The sequence below is a fragment of the Amblyomma maculatum genome, chromosome 1 (assembly GCF_055883805.1).
Source record: "Amblyomma maculatum isolate TAMU_Amacu chromosome 1, ASM5588380v1, whole genome shotgun sequence".
Lineage (NCBI taxonomy): Eukaryota > Metazoa > Arthropoda > Arachnida > Ixodida > Ixodidae > Amblyomma > Amblyomma maculatum.
Window position 1 is genome coordinate 429543095 of NC_139344.1, and position 20919 is coordinate 429564013.

At 47.2% G+C, this 20919-nt stretch overlaps 1 protein-coding gene and 2 pseudogenes across 1 annotated transcript; 1 reads left to right on the forward strand and 2 right to left on the reverse strand.

Annotated features, from left to right (window-relative positions):
• Positions 1 to 760: 760 nt before the first annotated feature.
• LOC146209354 (uncharacterized) overlaps positions 761 to 20919 on the reverse strand; it is an 82421-nt pseudogene continuing 62262 nt past the window's right edge.
• LOC146209355 (uncharacterized) lies at positions 9025 to 10557 on the reverse strand (annotated as a pseudogene).
• Positions 13939 to 20058, forward strand: LOC146209356 (uncharacterized). The gene is made up of 3 exons (XM_084599750.1): positions 13939 to 16909; positions 17116 to 17323; positions 17426 to 20058. Exons 1-3 carry the CDS (start codon positions 16442 to 16444, stop codon positions 17818 to 17820), a joined length of 1071 nt encoding a protein of 356 aa, XP_084455876.1. The 5' UTR covers positions 13939 to 16441; the 3' UTR covers positions 17821 to 20058.

A 20919-nucleotide genomic window follows, 5' to 3' on the forward strand; every position in this document is an offset into this window, starting at 1 on the left:
GACATAGCCGCTGCCGCTGCTCTTGGTAGCCTCAATAGCCTTCAATTCGCGCGTGTAGCGGTCTCTCAACCGTTTCCACAGTTTGAGGCACTCTTCAACTGAAACGAGAAAAGCAAGCCAAACCTGCCGATGGTGACTGCATACCAGATCCGGAGAAGTATCCACACGAGCACTGCCGCTCAATTGAAGCGCACGAGGAGAGACACGAAGCGTTGACGTACCTGTCGCGAGGCCTGAGTGCAGTCGGATACGCTCCCATGCATTGTTTTTTCTGTCGATGTCCCGATAGTCAACTCTTTTCGTGTCGTAGACGCAGGGGTGCTGTTGCACGGCGTCCAAGAACCTCTCGATTACGGACCCGGTGAGGTCCACCATTGACATGGAGTCGTTGGAGGTGGCCATCTTGTGCTGGTAGGGAGCGACGGCGACAGAGGGCGCGCAGTGCGGACGACCTCGGCGCGGCCGGCGCGAAATGCAGACGATTGCATTCGGCGCCGGGCGCCGTCGGGCCGCATCGGAGGCCGCTGAACACGTCAGCGCCGAGCGCCGCTGGAGTGTAGAGGGTCGCGTTTTGGCCGACGTGACGTCGCCGTGCCGCGCGCGCGTGCGCTACGTCGGAGTATAACCGTGCCTTTACAGTTAGGAAGTTGTGCAAGACACAAGTTGCTTTGACAACATAGTCAACATTCTTGGGGCGCAGTGGGATAGTCCGCAATAGTACTCGCCACCTTGCCGCAGTTATGCCGAAAGCATTTTCAGCTCAACTAAAAACAAAAGCGACCATTTCAGCCCATAGTAAAGTGAAAAGCTTGCCATGGTTCAGCAAACATATATTTAAATACATGCAGACAGGGGTATACGGATAACAGTCAAGGGAATATGATACTATGAAAATGCATTTATTCAAACTTCTGGCTTCAAACCCTATAGCAAACGCCAGCACCACTGGTGCCAGCATCCTGCTGCTATACCACAAAGAATGGCTGTTCTTTTCCTAGTTCTTGTTCTGCTGTTTCAACTTGGCTGGTGCAAGGGTGTGCTCACTAATGTGAAGGTCATGTTTGAAGCCTGTGGTTTCTTATGAAAGTTCAACTCTCCCAACTAAACTCTTGAAAGAAGCTGTCTTCATCTCTATCCAGGTTGGAAAGAGTTCAAACAATGCTTACCGAGACCAAATTTTTCATTTTACATGACTAGGCTTTCAGTTTCCTAGGACAAATGTGGCTCCAGCACGTGCACGCTGCTTTGCCAGCACTTTCTATCACCGTCAGATTTCCAGCGTCCCCAGCCAAAAGCAGTGTGAAAAACATACTGGCTTCATACTGGAAGAGGCTGGAGGACACTGGTTTTTACAATAATGAGTCCAATTACTTTTGCACAGATGCTTCGGAACTAACCATGGAGACTATTGAAAAACATCTAATTTCAATTTGGGATGAAGTAAGAAATTCGCAAATTATGCCTCTTTCTGTAACCTAATTACAATCACGCTTTATAAAGTCAGATCAAAGAATGCTAATATATACCGTGCTCTGCTCAATCTGTAATTGAAGATCCGCTTCTGGTCATTTAGGCACCTTGACGGGTATGGCTGCATGAAATTCCTGCGCAGCTGGAATGCCTCATCACCGACGAAAGCATACGGTGCAACTGTTCGTGACTTGGGCAGTTTCCCAAGCCTAGGGATGTCGAGAATGCCATCATTCAGGTCGCGACTAAAGTCACATTTCTTTAAAGTTCCACCATCACTAAGCCGGCCTTCTGCACCCACATTGACGAGGATGTACTTGCAATGACTGTCCACAACTGCCATGAGCACCACTGAGTATGTGCCCTAAAATGAAAAGCATAGCACATACTGAACTGAAAGACTGCAAGTGACAGCACACAATACAATATAAATGTAATGATGCAAAGGCCAAATTCAACTGCATTAATACACTAGCCCAACTGAGGGCATCGACCCTCCAGGTGGCATGCATCATAACACACGTAGCACACCGGAGGTAGGGCATGAGGGAGGAGGACACGCTCAAAGTGGTCGTGAGCCCAGTGGTCAGCTGAGTGGCATACAGCCTTCCGTTTACCACCCTCTCAAGAGCGAAATACAACAGGCAGACATGATCCTGAGAAAAGCGTACAAGACGGCACTTCACCTACCGTACAACACCTCCACGGAGAAACTCCTAGTGCTGGGATTGCACAACACCGACAAGGTGCGAGAAGCGCACATCAATGCGCAACTGCGCAGGTTGCAACAAACACCGACGGGCAGAGAACTTCTGAAGCTAGGATGGTTAGACCAAATAAAGAAATACAGAGAACTGCCGACATTCCACACGAATATCAAAACAGTAAGGATAGCACCAATCCCAAAGAACATGGACCCAAACCTTCATACATACCGCAGAGAGGGAAGAGCCGCATACCTGCAGAAGGTAATAGCCCCAGAAGAAACGACGGTATATGTGGATGCAGCCACATACGTCTGGACGAGTGGGCAGGAACACTCAAACGCTGTAGCGACGCTTGTTGACTCGAATCTACGAGAAGTGACCAGTGCATCGCTGAAAGACTGCTCGGTCGTTGAGGCCGAGGAGGTAGCCGTAGCTATGGCCCTGGCGGAAGGCTACAGGAAGAAGCAGTCACTGACAATTTTGACAGACTCACAAGCAACGTGCCGCAACTATCTGCGGGGCAGAATCGGTCATCGAGCGATCCGCATAATTCGTAGTGGCCACCCAATGAAACAACTTGAGGAAAAAGACCTAATCAGACACGATCTTGTGGACACCGGGACACACCAGGGAGGGGAAACCAGAGGGCGGACGAGATAGCTCTAGGTTAGGCTCAATACAGCGTATCTAACACGTGCGACCCTCTGGAAAATAACCCCGTACCCCAAGAGTACTCGGCAATCCTGAACTACTACAAAGGCTGCAGAATGCGGTATCCACCCCCGCACAGATCCCTCAGCAAGGAGGACTCCGTCACGTGGAGGCAGCTACAGACAGGTTCCTTCCCAAACCTACACACACTACACAAAATGTACCCCACACAATACACAAATAAATGCCCATGGTGCTTAGAGACACCCACGCTATATCACACAACGTGGGAATGTCAGGGAATTCCAGTAGCGCCTATCATAACAAACCCAAGTGTGGAGCAGTAGGAGGGAATGCTCTCCAGCGACCGGCGGGAAGACGAAGAAGGGCCTCTGTGAAGCTTAGAACAAAGCACTTTAAAATGAAGGGTGCATATCTAACAGTCCACTTCTAATGACTTTTATAGCGGAGTGGGTGAGCATTAATGAAGTTGTGCAGTAGTACTTGTCTCACCATACAGTAGTTTCAATGAAATGCAACGGGTGACAAAGTTTTCAGCAAAGGTGCAGCTCACCTGCATGAAGATTTCTTTCAGTCGTTCCCAGATGGCTTGGCATGTTGCATGATTGCAGTGCCTCACAGTCTCGATCCCCACACGGAATGCAAGTGAAACGTTACAGATGTCCTGCCCTGAAGCCAGGTAGCTACAAGACAAACAGAATCAATACATGCAGAAACCATTTTGATCGTCTGGTTTTTATTCTACGTTGGACTTTTTCGAGCATCTTTTGCACAGATAAGGCAGGGAAAGGAATTTCATTATATGAAACTTCTAGGTTTTAACAATGCAATGTTACATGTTAAGCACAATAATACGCTAAATAATTATGCCAGCATGATATAGTCATGTAAAACTATTTAATACATCTACCCAAAACGAAGCATTACTATGACAAGTAGGTAACAGGGATCACATAGACTTGTAACAAGCCTGATTGGAAAGGAGTCCGAAAGAAGGATGAGCACTTATTTATTGGGTACCAGCAGTCAATAAATCATCTGTATTTTTAACCTGCTTTTCACCATAGTAATATTTGCCACAGAGGAGCATGTGCATCTGCCTATACTACCTGCCTAGAAATAATAACACTTGCACTCTAGCAAAACAATTGTGCTTCTAATTGATAAACCAAGGTGCGATAAAAGGGGAGCATATTTCTCCTGTTCTCACGTACTGGGTGGCACACGCTCGGTAGATGTCACTTACTGCAGTGTAATCACAACAAAATTCTTGTATGCACTCTGCAAAACACTACTTTATATCTGTTTTGGCCCTTGTTATAGGAGTTTAGTGCTGCTTTTTATAGATTACCCTTAATAATCGAAAATTTGCTGGTCTCGGCTGTCTTTCTCTATTTTTTTCCCATTCATGTTCTCCATATTAAGAACAGCACGCTACTAAATGACCTAATGCTAATTCTTGTAGATCAGTACACTTTGTGACACCTTAACTGACAGAACTCGAACTCTACAAACCTTAGTGCTATTGCCAGCCTTTCTTCTGGCTCCAGGGGCTCTCTCGCAACGTGCTGCCATGTGAGGTCCGTAGCCACATAGCCTAGAAGCTCGTCCAACAGCTGTGCGGTCATACGGAAGAATTTGTAGAAAAGACCGTGGTCCCCTTCACGCATTCGACGCATCTGTTGAGAAAAATATGTGGTTTGTTGGTCCAAGAAACAAATGCACATAAAGGCTGCATTTGTAATACGTTATGGCAGGCCTGAATGTTACGGATAATTTCTATAATGAAGTGAAGAATTTTTTTCATGTATTAAATAGTTTTCATCGCCAGATTCTGTTAAGGTGAGCACTGCAGTTCTACTAGGGCACTTTAATTATCTTGTCACTGTCTCAAGCAGCACAAAAATAATGTTCAGTAAAAGCAACAAAGAGTTGAACCTGCTAGGATCAGCACCTCAGCGCTTGTTCATGAACAATTCGTATGATGACAGTCCTTCACATAGGATGCAGAAAACTGACGCTACTAATCTGTGGCTGCATACAGCCAACAGTGCCACCAATGCAGCAATCTTGCTGACCAAGTGCAACTCAAAGCTTTCTAATTGCTGAGTGTCCAATGTCCTATCCAACTGGAATGACAGTTTCTACAAATATGTATATGCAAACACAGCATTTCATGTTGCTGCATTAATAGAGCCCACATTTATTTTGCAACTAATATGCAAGAATGAAATGACCCTTCAGATATCAATATCTCAATCATATATGCACTATTACATGCCATTACAAAATATGCAATAGTAAATTGCTGCTTGATTTTGTTTTCATAACCCTCAGTCTCACTGGCACAGAACTCGTTGCATTTTGCTTTTCCCTGAACATAGTGGCCCATTTTTCTTGTGTATGTGTGTGTCTGCATGTGTCCAGCATACCATCTAAACAAAACAACATAGCAGCTGCAGTTTGGTCAACAGGCACCAGTGCACGGCATCACAATATACGTACTGCTGCATAGTTTTGCTTAATTACATCACTCACGTTTACATTCCATGGGTGAAGTTACTTGCAAGTTATAGGGTTTACCACATCGAAACAACTCGCACTATGCGCTCAGCGAATCTCACTTTCTCATCCAGAACTCTTGTCCTCATGTCACGTCGTATGAGGATAAGGAGAAGAAAAAAAAGGAGGGGGGGAGTCGACATCTGATTTCGCATAAAAACCTAACGCAAGGACAAGAGATAAGAAAAAAAAGAAAAATTGAGATGGAGAATATGCGACATCTGACCTGGTGTTCGAGAAAAAGAGGGAGGGCGACAACTGATTTCTTGCAGACACCTGACGCAGACAAGAGAACATGCACCAAAAAAAAGGATGGGGGAGACGTATATTCTATATATAGAAACATGACATGCGGTCATGCGAGAAAAAAAAATGGAGAGGGAAGCGTTCAATGGCTGACATAAACCTGACGTGGGAAAAAAAATAAATGGGGAAGAGAAACAACTTATAGCGTGAGTTGTTTCGAGATGGTAAACCCTATGCGAACGTTCTCATGAGAAATGAGGGTCGTTGAGCTATGTGGGAACTCACACAATTATTTTTTTACTAGACGATCACAAATTACTGAAGCTTGAGTGGCCGAAATCAATCTAGTAACAGTCTTCAAGCAGCATAAGCTCCGAAGTTGTCTGTAGCCTGCATACGTACGTTAATGAAAGGAATAGCCCCAAGTACTTAAAGCTGTGTGGTAGAGTCCTCCTTGCTTGCGCGCCATGAACACTGGCTAAACCCATCACCGCGGCTCTTTCCGCTGGCGTCGGATCTCTCCTCCTCAGTGAGAAATGCTACCCTTATCGTGAGCAGTACAACACGCCTTTTTGCGCTCACTGCTGGCATGGTCTGAAATAAATGTGCAAGCACACGGAGTCGAGCCTTCACAGCCGATCGGTTGACCTCAGCTGCCTCAGTCGTGGAGGAACAAAACTGGTGGCTGTAGGGGGTAGTGTGATGGCCTGGGCTGAAGGGCTGCTCAGAGTAGCGATGACGATGACAAATGGCGCTGCAGGACGCAGGTGTGTTGGCGGCGGTGGCGCATTTCGCACCAATGCTGCCAATGCGGGCAGGGTTCTGTGCTTTCGCCTAGCCCCATTGCTTTCTGTTTGCTGAATCATGTTGATGTGTTCTGCATGTATAGGTACCTTATTACGCTATAACATCAAAGGCCCCGTTGATTGTAAACGGCGTCATCCTAGTACACATTACAAGCGAATGTGTTTCATCGTCGACTGCTTGCGCCTCGGCTGACGACGTGACAACGCACTCCGAGTGCAGCTTTCCTCGCACAAAACAGCAAAGTATGGAGCCTACCTGGTTGCTTTGCCTGCGAAACTTGATCAGCTTTCACAGCAGCACATGTGCGGTTTTCTCACCATCCTGCTCACAAACAGCGAAGCAAACATGTAATGTCGGGCTCTATCGTCAAGCGAAGCTTGTTCCAGTAGCCGTCGGGCAAGTTAAGATGTTCATAAAAATACTTTATCTCTGCTTGCAAATCGTCGTCCCGTGCAGCTGGAACGGCCGCGATAGAAACACCAGCATCGTGCTGGCTTGGAGTTGCACGGCTGCTGTGTGCACTTTCCTTCCTATTGATTGGGGTGCTTCTGTTCGCAGATGTTTCTCTCTTTGCGTTTGGTCGGGGTTTTCTTCATAAAATACTTGAGGGCATCCGGAAATACCGTGGGCCCAATCGCGTCAAATTTCAACCGCCCTTCCGCCGATCACATATGTGATAGGCGGAAGGGTGGTTGAAAATTGTTTTCAGCATATATATGCTGAAAAGTCCTCTCTATAAACTTCTCGAAGTGGCGCTCACATACTACACAATTGTGGGCTCTATATTTCGAGCCCACAATTCTAGCTGCGCTGCTTTCATCGGTGCTCGAAAAAGGGAAGCCTTCAGTGAACAGGATCTGTATCCACTTGTGCATCCCTGTACAAAACACGTTCGTGCTTTCGAAGCCATGACAAGCTCTTGCCGTATAATACTACATCACTGTAATAAATAAAAAAAATTCCAGCACCACAGAAGTACGAGAACAAGATCCATTGTTAATAAAAACAGCAACAGACAGACACAAGATAAAAGGAAGCTACAGGACAAGCGCTGACTCACAACTCAGCCTCAGCCTTTAACCCAGGCGCAGACAAAACCAAATGTGATGAAAACGGAGCTTTCACATAAATCACACCTGGGTTCTTTTGCTAAACAAAAAGTCACTCAAAAAAGAATCCTCTTTACTTGAAAGAGCAAGAGAAGTCTTGCTGACGCACTTAATGTCTCTTGAAATAAAATATGCTTCAACCAGTTCTCTCGTGAACTTTTCTTTGCGCCGATACAAAATTCTAACTTGGTCAAATAGGCGAAACCTTCGTTTTCGTCACATTTGTTTTTGTCTAGGCCTTCGATTAAAGGCTGAGGCTGAGAATTGAGTCAGCGCTCGTCCTATAGCTTCCTTTTATCTTGTCTTGTGTCTTGCTGAATTACAATGGATGTTTACCAGCTCGCCCAACAGAGTATCTTGGTGAGAACAAGAGACACGGAGTGAAACACAACGCATGTGGGTGCAGCAACAAGCGAAGGCAACTGCGCCTGGCTGGCCTAGTGGCCCCACTGCGCGTCGCGTCTGTGGCCATCCGTGGCACATCAGCCGTGCTGCAGTGCCTCTAGTGGCTCCGCGAATTTTTATTGCGGTTTCACTCTCCCAAGCAAGGTGCGCATACCCTCGCCCGTCACACTACCCCCTACAGCCACCATAAACAAAACCAACAGACTCGTCTCAGCTGCGCTAGCGGACAACGGGACAGATTGATGTTGCATCGATGGCGTTGCAGATTGTACTGAAAAACCGAAAAAAATGTTAGATGCACGTTTATTTGTGCAGAAGTATACTCCGCGACAACTTTTTTTGGCACTGCTAGCAAAGCTACGGGGGCGGAACATCTGTAAATGTGTCCCTCCGCCATGTAGTTCGGAGGGTCGGCCTCCACGGAGCCTCTCACTGCAGTTTCAGTTTCGTTTCCGCGGCCAGAGAGAAGCGCTTTTCGCAGCTTACTTGTTGGAGTCCGATATCTTTTTATAATAGGTTCACGCGCGCTTTATAGCCACCATTAATGACGAGGAGCCAGACGAGAACGTACAGACATTGCTGTTTTCTTTTATATGTGCAATCAACCATGCGCAGCAACTTTCAGTAAGGCATTATAACTTGGCTCGCACATTTTTCACTAACGAAGTAAAATAGATAGCTTACCTATTTTTTAGCACTAGAAGCCAACACTAACTTGCGGTAATGCGCGATATATTGTTACGTTTCCGTGAGAAATGAAAAGTAAATTGCGGAGAAGAGACAGCGCCTAAAATGATCTTTGCTAATGCTCGTAGAAACTGTATATCTGTTGTATGTTTGTCTAAGTAAGCATTTAATAAATGCTTGAACCAGTAGATCACACCATATATTTTCATATAGCACAGAAAGCTACAGCAGGTAGTTTTTCTGCATAAACACTGCACTGTAGTCGAATAAATTAACAAAAATATATGTATGCTCCACAACACTATCATCACGCAATGTGACAATAGTTTTCAGCGGAAATAGTAAGCAATCCCTCTGAATCAGCAATCTTGATGTCCCCCTTCCAATTCTTCCATGCCACTCATTTCGCTGCTTTCGCTGGATGAGCTAGATTCCGAGTCCAGAGAAATTATAATGGCATCCAGCTGCGTGTCAATTACTCCATCACGTTCCCATGCTTCTTCAAGGCATACAACATGGGCACAGTCCCGTGACCAATTCTCTCTTGTAATGCGGGAGACCCCTTCGTTTACGAGTTTTTCTACTGCGGACAGAGTGAACGTAATGTTGGCAGCGACGTAGCCTTTCACTTGACTCCACACCAGCTCAATTGGATTAAATTCACAATGATAAGGAGGCAGCCGGACTACGTCGTGGCCAGCACTGTTTGCCAGAGCATCAATGCGGTACCCAGAATATCGATGTTTGTGTTAGTTTACAACCTGCAACAGTTCCGCCTTTAGCTGGTCGCCCGAAAACGTAATGTTTTTTTTCTGTCAACCAAGATTCAATGTCGCTTTTTCGAGTACGCAAAGTTGGTACTTTTTCCAGTTGCACACTATGGTACGGAGCGCTATCCATCTCTATTACACTGTTTTCATCAATGTTCGGCACTAATTGTTCATGAACCACTTTTCGAATTGAGCACTGTCCATTTCGCTGTGGTAATCGGCAGTTCCTTTTGTAGCGCAAAAGATCAGGCACGCGTTTTCGACGAATCCATTCTCACTGCTGGCGTGAACCACGATCAATCTGCCGCCTTTGCCGCTTGGTGCACGAAGTTCAGTTGCTGGCCTTGGAGAAAGGTATCTTCCCTTGACGCCACTGTAGTGTCTGTCCAAACTTTATTTTTAACGTGGCCTGCATTAACCCAGGTCTCATCAAGGTAGTAAACAGTCCTGCAAAAGGAAGTGAATTTATGTGACACGCGGTTTTCTGCATCCATTGCTAGTTGAAAGCTAAATACTACTACTCCTACTAATATAATAATAATAATAATAGTAATAAACAACGAGCCCAAAGTGATTTTGATGCGATCTTCGATTTAGGACGGACAGAGGTTTAAAAAAAAAGCATACAGACTCATACATGCAGCCCCGAAGCAGCCTGTCGCTATAAATGATTGCAGGGTACGTGAGACGATGCACCTGAACGGTTTTTATCGCGATCACATGACACGACGAAGCCAGCAGCGCAAGGCACTCAACTTACGTATGACCGTATCACTTCGTCTATTACGCGCCTGCCTCTCCAGGTTCTTCCGAACCGCTTCCGACACTGCACTGCGCTTTTCCATTGTAATTGTTACAGCTCTGCAATTACAAAACAATACATGTTTCATCCTTGCCTTCTCACATAATGCATGCAGTTACATGTCTAAAAATACTTAACAAAAAGCGTACTTGCCTCTGCTTCTTTCTCATTTCCTGGATCGTACGGAGGTACTTTCGTCGCCAAATGACGATGTCGTCTCTTTCCAAAAGGGAAGAGTTTCGCTTGCGCTTCCGGAACGCAAACCCGATATCGTTTAGTATCCTCTGCAACGTACGGACACTTATATTCGGCATATCCATATCGTGATCATTTACTACGTCCTTCCGTAGTTTTGCGGCAGTCGGCACTTCGTTGCGCATATAATACTGATGCACTTTGCGCCTCAGAGCAGCGAGAGTGAGTGTCGTACCTTTCAAGCCGCGTCTTCCAGTTTTTTTAAAACAAGCCCAGGTGACGACTTCAGCCTTCTTCGCTTTGGAGATTCAAGAGTGCCAGAGAGGGCCTCCGCTTTAATACGGGAGACGGCACGCTCACTCACACCGGTGAGCTCGCTGACTGCGGCGCATGGATGATATAGAAAGCTGAGGCTGACTGCTCCTTACGCCAGCGTACACGTTACACACCATCTCTTTTGCCTGCTTGGACAACCATCGGTTTTTCAGTCTCACTTGCATCTTCTTTGGCGAAAGAAGGGTATAGTTTTGGAAGAATACGACGTGGCGCTAAGAGCAGATGCAATCCTCTTTCAGCGCGCTCGGTGTTTTGAAGACCCGCGACGGAACTCAAGCGAACCCAGAAAACCCGGAAAAGAAAACAAAACGCTTCGCAGTCACCTTCCAACGCTAGCGAATCGTAGTTATGCTAGAAATGTGCTTAAAATCACAAGTTTTATGATTTCTATTTTCTTCAAGGCTAAACACTAATTTCAACTTGCATGCGGGGCCATATAGCCAAACGTGTCTGTTGAGCTTTCTCATACGCGAGAGCAACGCGCAGACGGTTCAGCGAACGCACGAAGAGGTAGGGATTTCTGCGTACGCGAGCAACGTATACGCACTACGCAAGAATCGTGATGCATATGATGCATTCGCAGTAAGCAGCATGCAGGCCGCCTACGTACGCAAGGGTTCTGCGCATGCTTATGTACACAGTACTAAAACTATTGATGAAGGGGAATGAATGAGCACAACACGCATGCGCAGAAACAAGAGTCTCGTCACATCAAGAGATTCAGCGTGTCTCGTATATTGACCGAGCGAAATTACGGCCTCACGTGTGGACGGCATCACACTATCGCATGGTCGTTACAGCCCCGAATGTATTAATGAAATCACATAAAAAAGGAAACAGAACACATTAACGCAATGTTTATTTACATGAAGATTTTATCGATGCAGCTTCACTGGCACCGCCTCATTTTGAGCAGCTTTTGCTTCTCGTGATTTGATGCCTTATCTTTGTTTATCGCCTTCCTAAACAAATGCTGCCGCGTCAATACATAAAACTTAATCACATCCCTTGTAAGGACACGGGAGTACTCGCTACAGCCAACTTCTTGGAGTTTGTGCCCTTGTAGAAAACATAAAAAAGACATCATGCTACCGGCATGCAGCTCGTTTCTACTGAAAAAGGCAGTGAATGCATTTCCAGTTTACTTCATCAGCCTTACTATAAGGTTAGGTTAGGTTAGGTGAAGGCTTCTCCCATATTTCTTCAATCAACCCGGTTCTGTGCTAGCTGCATCCACTTGACCCCTGCGAGCTTCTTAACCTCTTCCGCCCACCTTACTTTCTGTGCCCCCCTGCTATGCTTTCCTTCCCTTGGAATCCAGTTTGAAATACCCTAAGCGACCATCAGTTATCCCCTCTTCGCACTACATGTCCTGCCCATGCCCATTTCTTCTGCTTCTTGATTTCTATTAGAATGTCAGTAACTTGAGTTATTTCTCTGACCCACCCTGCACGCTTCCTATCTCTTAATGTTACCTCTACCATTTTTCGTTCCATAGCCCTCTGCGTTTTGCTCAACTTAAGTAGAACCCTCTTGGTTAACCTCCATATTTCAGCCCCATAGGCTTAGTTTACTTGTTAGCACTTCAATGTACTTTGAGGCGTACACCAAACCTCCATGGTCAGCCTGCTTCGTCAGTGAGGCATTCTCATTTTTACCAGCCTGTAGGGGCAACATAGCCAACACAGATGCACATGCGGAATCTTTTCAATCACTTTCTGACAACGTAGCCAGCGTAAAAAAAATGAGTCGGTTTTTGCGTTTCTTTTCCACACAGCCTTTGTGGTCCGACATGCATTCCTGCTCTTGCAGCACTGCTGAAGCATGTGGCAGATTTCCCTCGTCCAAGAGATCATCAATTAAGCTTGCTATTTGTGCTGCCTTTTTTTTCCTTACATCAGAGGGCTGCAAAAGAGAACTCACAGTTTCAGCTGGTGAATTGCCATTCCTTGATGACTTTGCCAAGTTGTAGAAGGCAAGGTTATTCACTAGGGTCATTGCAGCCGAATGATTGTCTTACAATGCCAAATAAATTCTCCAATTTGTCTTGGCTCAAATTTGCTGTCAGGAGATATTTGTATTTTAGTTATGACGTCACATAATTCACAAGTGACAGCGTGCTTTTCAGCATCACACGAAGTCCAAGGGCAGTTCCTACAATGAGAAATCGACCGCCGTGCTGAGCGGCATATCGTTCCCATTCATTCAAGAAGGTTAGATGTTATTCTAGAAAGCACGCACTTGCCGACTCTGGGTGAAGTCCTTTGGAGGGCATTCTTGATGTCATGATAAAAATCAAGCGTTTCATGAGCTTCCCAAATCGTTCTGGTGGCTCAAATGTATGGACCGTTTTGTCTAGCTTATCCTTGTAAAAAAAAAGTCCTTTCAAAGCCTCATCACTGAACAGCTGGAAGGCTAGGTAGACACATATTTTCTCAATTGCATTCGGCTGCAAATGGGACAAAGTTAAATGTGGCATGATTGACTTTCAATGTAAGCGTGTCTGTCAAACTTCCACGCTTCTTTGATAACGCCGACATGTGCATTACAACCTGGGATCTGGTCCCTTAGAAGTAAATGCATTCCTTATACATTTCACGATGTGAGAAAAATCAGAAATGAAATGAAGATTCCGTGTTTTGTCCACGGATTTTTCTCGACGAAGAGTGTCTGCGGGAGCACAGAGCAGCTAAACCTTTCCATCACATGACTTATACCCCCCTTTGCAAAGGGGCACAAAACACATTCCGCCTTTGGAGGCATTTTCTAGCAGATGCTCAAATAACATTCACGGCACTGTTGAACCGCTGCGCACAAACATGCCTGGCAATCGGGCGAAGTGAGTGAAGCGGGAACACACGAAAAAGCGCAATTTCACTCGACGAGTGACGCCAGTAGCGGCGGCGTCGTCGTCTGCTTGCCTAACTCTCCTGCTGCGAACAGCACCACCTACGCTATTATCGTAATAGGCTGCCGCGCGGCTCCTGGCGAGAGCGCCTGCTTACGACACGTCAAATGTTCTAGCCTCTATAATTAAATCAACAGCATACGACATGCTCTATATGCCAACAATGTGGATTCGAGGCGGCTGCCCAGGACAGCAACAAGACGCCCTTTAGGAAGCCGTCGACTGCATGAATGACCACCTAAGAAATTGCAGACTCATCTGCGCTCCTGGTTCTTAAAGCCAGAACTAGAGGAAGACCACCAAAAGATGACATTCCTGATCTGGAACTCTTTCTTGATTGAACTCCTATTCCTCAAGCCGAAATATGGATCAGGGTCTGCAACACTCCCGAGACTTCAGGCTACTGTTACTCCAGTGGCGCACCTGGTCCGCGCCACTCTCATCATAAGCTGCATAACATGCGGAACACTATATTTAGATCTAAGAAAGCAGAAGTGGAAAGCCTCAACAATCTCATCTGTAAAGCCGTCAAAGTCGCCATCGGTATATCCGAACGTGCATCTACGCAACGCCTTCTCCACCTCTGCCTTCATAACACGTGGAAGGAGCTTGCCGAGGCCCACAAGTAAGCCAATTCGAAAGCAACAGAAACTGGACGTGCAATCCTCATGAAACTGGGATACAGAGAAGGCTTAGAACAAAAAAAACACCAAGCAGCGCATCCCGGACGAAATCTGCTCATACATCACCATAGCCCCCATCCCGCGACATGCATCCTACATACAACAAAGACCAGCACCTGGCAAGAGTTCGGGCCCTGAGCAAAGCGCATGGAACAAATCCGGAAACGAGATGCGCTGATACAGCAAAATACCCGGGAATCCATTAGCGTCATGGATTCCACATTTACAGAAAAGACCTCTGGAACTATTCCAACAAATGACACTGACGCAGTCGAAGAGGCCGCAATTGCATTGGCGGTCTCGACGAGCAAAGAGCACCTCGTCATTCTCACTGATTCACAGTCTGCATGCAGAAACTACCAAAAGGGAAGAATTTCCAGCAGAGCACTTCAAATCCTCCGTCGCACCACAACTCATCACCTCCCAGATACCTGCATCATATAGACTCCGGGACACACTCATTTGGAAGGAAACGAGGCCGCCAACGCCTAAGCCTGAGGATATGCTAACCGGGCGCCATGTCCAGAGAGATTTCGGAGCACACATGATGTACCCAAGAAATATACTGACATCTTCCTGCATTACAGACTTGACAGAAGAAAATATTCCCCACCCCACACGAAACTAACCAGAGAAGAAGCAGTCACCCTCCAAAAAATCCAAACCAACAGCCACGTCCATGGCACCTTACTACACAATCTCGCCCACCACCTACAGATATATGAATGCACATTTTGCAACATACCAAACACCCTATAACATATGGTGTGGAGATGCAAGCGACCAACTGGTACTATAACCACCATGGCCATAACCGAAGAGCACTGGGAGACTCGGCTGTCAAGCCCCCAGCCTGGAGGATCAGCGTAGTCTGGTCAGCCGGACTCGTGAGATGGCTCGGGTCCATGGCTTCCTGGACTGAGGAGGCTGCCCACCTAGGGCTGAATACGTCTCGTCTGCTCATAATAAATGTTTGTATGTCTCTCTTATCATAGCTAGCTGCACGCCACCTTGCAGCGCCATAGGCTGTACCAACAAGAAGCTACAGTGAAGTCACTTGTGGCGCCACCTCGTACTTGACATGAATGGCATCGGGGAACGGGTGCCAATTCAGGCGCCCTCTTCTAGTACACTTTACCTTGACGTCTACTAGCCATCTTGCATTAGCCGTCTTGGAATTGGAATGCACCCAAAGTGTAGGCTGGTTTAGAATAAAAAATAGTGCTGGTTTCGAACACTTCAGCCTGCAAAGGTGGTTTGAGTTAACGTGTTTCACGGGGTTCAAAACTGAAAACGAGTTGATGTCCTGCACATGCGAAAACTCGAAAAAGCCTTGAAGTTTCAAGTGTGAAACGCTCAACCACCGTGTCAAAAGACGTAAAGGTTCACTTTCACTTCTAATAGAATCACTGCGTGAGCCTGGTTGACAAGAAGTGGTATGTCACACTTTACTGCTCACGCTACCCACCTCACGTGCAATACTCTAGTCAAGGCCGTGAGGCCTGGGACGCCGAGGCCTCCTCTATGTCCTCTTGGTTGGCGGACAACAGGACGCCTTACTTTGTCTGGAGCGCCCTGCCACAGAAATCGAGAAATGGCTCTGTCCATCGTTTTTATCTTACTTGCAGGCATGTCCAGAATGCTGGCAGTGAAGCTAATTGTACTGATGAGGAGGGTACGGATAATAGACTTTTAGCCGAGCGGGTTTGCGGCCAGCGGCGCTGAGTGGCCCAGCGGAGCGTCGAGTGAGAAAAGACTTTTAGCTCGGCGGGTCTGGAACCCGCCCGAGCGGACAAGATTGCTGCGCTCTGCGGCCCCATCTCATGGTCAGAATGGGAGTTAGTGTAATATGAATACGTGTCGCGCTTGGTTTCAATATGTTATAACTGCTGAATAAATGCAATTTTCTTTTTTCTCTATATTAATTTATTATAGTGGTGTTTTGGATGCAGTAGAGGAATATTTGTGCTAGAAAAAATGTTTGCGACGCTACGAAAATGAAGCCAAGTCCTAGCAGCCAGGTCAGTTGTTCTTTCGCGCGCTTTTTTAGTTGCTTCTGCTTTGCTTACATCTGTTTCCAAGATGCTGAAAAGCACGTTGCAAGATCTGCTACTCCTGTCAAGACTTAAATGTTCTGAAATAGAAGATTTGTTGTGCCTGGAAGTCATTGGACAGATGCGCCGTGGCCCACTTTCCGTACGTGGACTTCTCAACATTGACGCGATGGACAGTGGTGTTTTCAGGACCCATTTTCGTTTTGAAAAGGATGATGTACGGCGACTAAGGGTGATCTTGCGCATGCCCGAATACGTGGTAACCCCGCAGAGGGTTTCAGTACCTGGCGACGAGGCTCTGTGCATAACGCTTAGACGGCTGGCTTATCCAAACCGTTTATGCGATCTCGAGGACCTTTTCGGGTGGCACAGTTCAACGACGTCCTCCTTGACAAATCAAAATCTCCGGCACCTCGACGAATGTTTCTTTCACTTGCTGGATGACGTAAATAATCACAGCTGGCTCAACCTCGACACGCCGGAGAAATTCTCGCAGGTAAGTGGCTAATACATCATAATTAGGTTTGAAACCTACTCAAGCTATGACGAAAAACGGCCGCCGTGGCCGAGATTCGATCCCGCATCCTCGGGCACAGTAGTCGAGCGCCCTAACTACTGCGCCAGTACGGCGGGGAAATACACCATAATTAGGATCACAGTTTCATTTGTAGACACTTTTAATCCACTTGTTTGTTCTTTCAGGCCATTAATTCCAAAGGAACCCCTTTGACGAACTGCTGGGTTTTCATCGATGGCACAGTACGGGCAATTTACCGACCCTCAAGGGACCAAAAACCTTATTTCAGCGGCCACATAAGATTCCATGCCCTGAAGTATCAAACCATAATGTGTCCCAATGGAATAATTTGCCAATTGGATGGGTCATATCCCGGCAGTAAACATGATGCTGGTGAGTAAATAACCAACTTCAGCAAAAACAAATGAGCCCAGCTGGCCTAACCAAGTGCTGCTGACACATTTCATACTATCTTTTTTTTTTTTACTGTTTCAGGTAACTTTGGGATCAGCAAAGTGTATTCAAAACTGGAAAAGCTTGTTCAGGGGCATGACTACTCCATTTATGGAGACCCTGCCTACCCCCTGCGGCTCCTTCTGCTGAAGCCATATGGCGGTGCTTCCTTGACTCCGGAGCAGTGCGAATTTAGTAAGGCTATGAGTAGTGTGAGACAGGCCGTGGAGTGGGGATTTGGTAAACTTGCAGGGCTGTTTGGTTTTGTAGACTTTAAAAACAACCAAAAGGTGTACCTCCAGAACTTGCCCCGAATCTACAAAGCTAGTGCTCTTTTTACAAACTGTCGTACCTGTTTATACAGTGCCCAGGTATCACAATATTTCGGACTTGATCCACCAGATCTTGAAACTCACCTCACTCCTCTGCAGTTCTAGCAAAACAGATTGTGAAATCTGAGCTTTTGCAAAACCTTATCCTAAAATACGGTCTAAACACAAACACGTAGCACAGGAGTCACTTATTTTTATTCAAAAAGTGAAAAATTGCTTGGCTTTGCGCGTTGATCATTTTCTGAAGGCTTTCAAGTAGTTTTTCATGCTCTCTTTCATGGCGAGAGGCTTCAAGCTGATGTTTTTTTCTTTTAGATCCAGCTTCTGCTCCTCTAGAGCGAGTCGCCGTGCCACATTTTTTACTTTTGCATTTTCAATTTTAATCTTTTCTTTCTCAATTTCGATCTCCTTCAGGCATATTTCATATTCATTCGTCTCACGCATGCTCTTAATTGCTGTCTTGAAAGAAGATGTCTTTCAAGACTTCTTAATTGGTATTGCCGTTTCTTGAAAGCTAGTCCCTTGACATTAATAGTTGCAACACGCAACTCTGCTACAGCTGTTGAAGCCATCTATTTAGTTAGAGTAAGGAAACCGTATGGCGCCTACCTCTTTCCAGCAGACAGCCCAAGATGGTGTCAACAAAGCAGTCCATCTTGCGTTCAATGAAACCATCCGGAACGCACACCCTTCATTACGGCGGCTGCTGAGCCGCCGCTCGTGGATCAGCCTATGTATTCGGCCTTGGTCTCAACGTCGCTCGCCACATTTCGGCTGTCTTCTGCGGCTGTTTGCGCTTGATTCATGCATCCTGTCCCCAATGTTCTCGTACGGTCGCTTTGCTGCTTGGTTATTGGCACTCCCCTCTGTTACATCCATATTGTCAACATGTCGTGGAACGCTGGTGGTTGCTTGGTTGCTGGCGGTTCCTTCGGTCACATTCGTATTGACCACATGTTGCAGAATGCTAGTGGCTGGCTCCTTGCGGCTTACTGGCTTTCATTCTTTGGCGTCTCAGCTTCAGCTGGGTGAAGGTCTTGAGGTTGGCACCAATTATTAGACTCCTCAGTATCTGATATCAGGAGAGTCGTTGCTGGTGATTTCCTCGACTGCTTCATCAGTTGCCGCTGCTGCAGCCTCCTCCGCGTCCGCCTCGGCCATGATGAGTTCGGACGCCATGTCAGTGCTCACTGGAACAGTTGCATTCGCATATGTTCGGACGCAATTTCTTGATGTCCGTAGCGGCGAGAGAAGCTACGCCGTAGGACCTTGCACTCACGGCAGATGTGTCACCTACCGTGGCAGCACAGGCAAAGAGCTGCTCTGCCCGGCACCATAACAAGAGCGAGCTCACCGCCCACCCTAATTTCGTGAGGCAGGTCCTCAAGCAGCACGCCTGGTTTCAGTTTTAAAGACACCAAACGGGTTGTTGAACCTTTGCTGGCTACCCCTTGGATGCGCCACCGTTACTTGGAAATTTCATTCACCTTGCCGTACAGAGCAAAGGCTACCTTCACGTCCTCGTCGGGCACATTGTGCAACAACCAATGCAGCTTGAGGCGTACGGTTTGTGGTTTTGTGTGGTTTAATGTCCCAAAGCGACTCGGGCTATGAGAGGCGCTGTAGTGGAGGACTCCGGAAATTTTGACCACCTGGGGTTCTTTAAAGTGCACTGACATCGCATAGCACAAGGGCACCTTGCTTTTCACCGCCACCGAAAAGCGGCCGCCGAGGCCAGGATACGATCCCGCGTCTTTGGCGTACGTCTTGGTTGGCAGAGTCTATGACCAGACAACGGCATTCCTTCACATTCATCGCTTAGCAGAGACAATTTCTTCTACCGCTGCGGCAGAGGCGAAGTAACGGCCGACACATGGCTGGTTCGATACGTTCCCAAGGCGATAAACTTGGGGAGTAGCGTCAGCCGAGCCAGCGCGTCCCAGAAATCTTTGATCCGGTCTTACTTCGGCGTGCAAAAAAAAAAATGGTATTCAAAAAATACGTCCTGTAAGAAGAGTAGGACCTGTTTGCGCGCCCAGACATAGCCGCTATAATCGCTCCGGAGGAGCCCTGCATCCTGCGTCCGCTCACTAGTGTGGTCAGAAGGAGAATCCACTCCCCGGATCGTGAGACGCTCTTCATAATTTCCCTTGTCTACAGTGAGGAGGAGGAGGAAAAAACATTTATTTAAACCCAATAACTATGCACTGGTGATTAGGTGGTCGTGTCCATTTCAGGCGGCCTCCTCAGTCCAGGATGCCGGCAGCTGCTGCTATACCACGTGCCCGCTCGATCAGCCGTTGCTGATCTTGCAGGTGTGAGCTAGAGAGAGCAGCTTCCCAAGAGGAGATGGTGGGGTGGGGAATGGGCGGGAAGCCTTGCGGCTTTGAACACGCGAGGATGATAGTGGTGTTCCGCGAGTGATGGATACTGCGCCTTTCCTGTAAACGAATTATAGAACACCGATGAACTTCGATGCCTTTAATGAAATGATGGTCGGGTTCGACAAGAGGCGCGCGATGTCTATGACAGGTGATGATGTCACCAGGCAATTCATCCATATACGAAGCTGACCCCGCCGGGCGTCCGATACAGGTGGGCGCCTTTTATTTGCCGCTTTCTCGAACGCCTAACCACACAGCAAACACAGATCTATATGCCTAGCAGGCGTTAGTACAGGAGGCATCAGCGGCGTTTGAAATTGATTTACAGGATAGAAAAGGCGCAGTATCTGTCACAATTCTCCGCGGACATGTACAGGGTCCTTCAAAATATGTGCGAACACGGCGAAGCGTGCCCGCGCTCCGCGGAGCGTCAGCGCATCCGGCGCGGTCGCGCATCGAAACAATGTGGCGCATGCGCACAGCAGACTGGAGGCGGTGCTTCGTGTCGTCTGCTACAGCACGGAAGCGCGCCGTGCTTGCTTTGCTGCGAAGCGCACCGTGCTTGCTTTGCTGCGAAGCGCACCGTGCTTGCTTTGCTGCGAAGCGCACCGTGCTTGCTTTGCTGCGAAGCGCACCTACACTGTGCTGACAGCGCCCAGACGCACCGAGTTGGCAATGTCGCATTTTATGACTGCATCGCGTTGTTGGTTCCGCATGCGGCCACTCAGCAGTGCGTGTTCCCAGTGCAGCGTACTCGGTTAAATGCAGGTGTTTCAAATTTCTCAGCTCTATTCTGGATTAGTTTATGCTGTTAAATGCC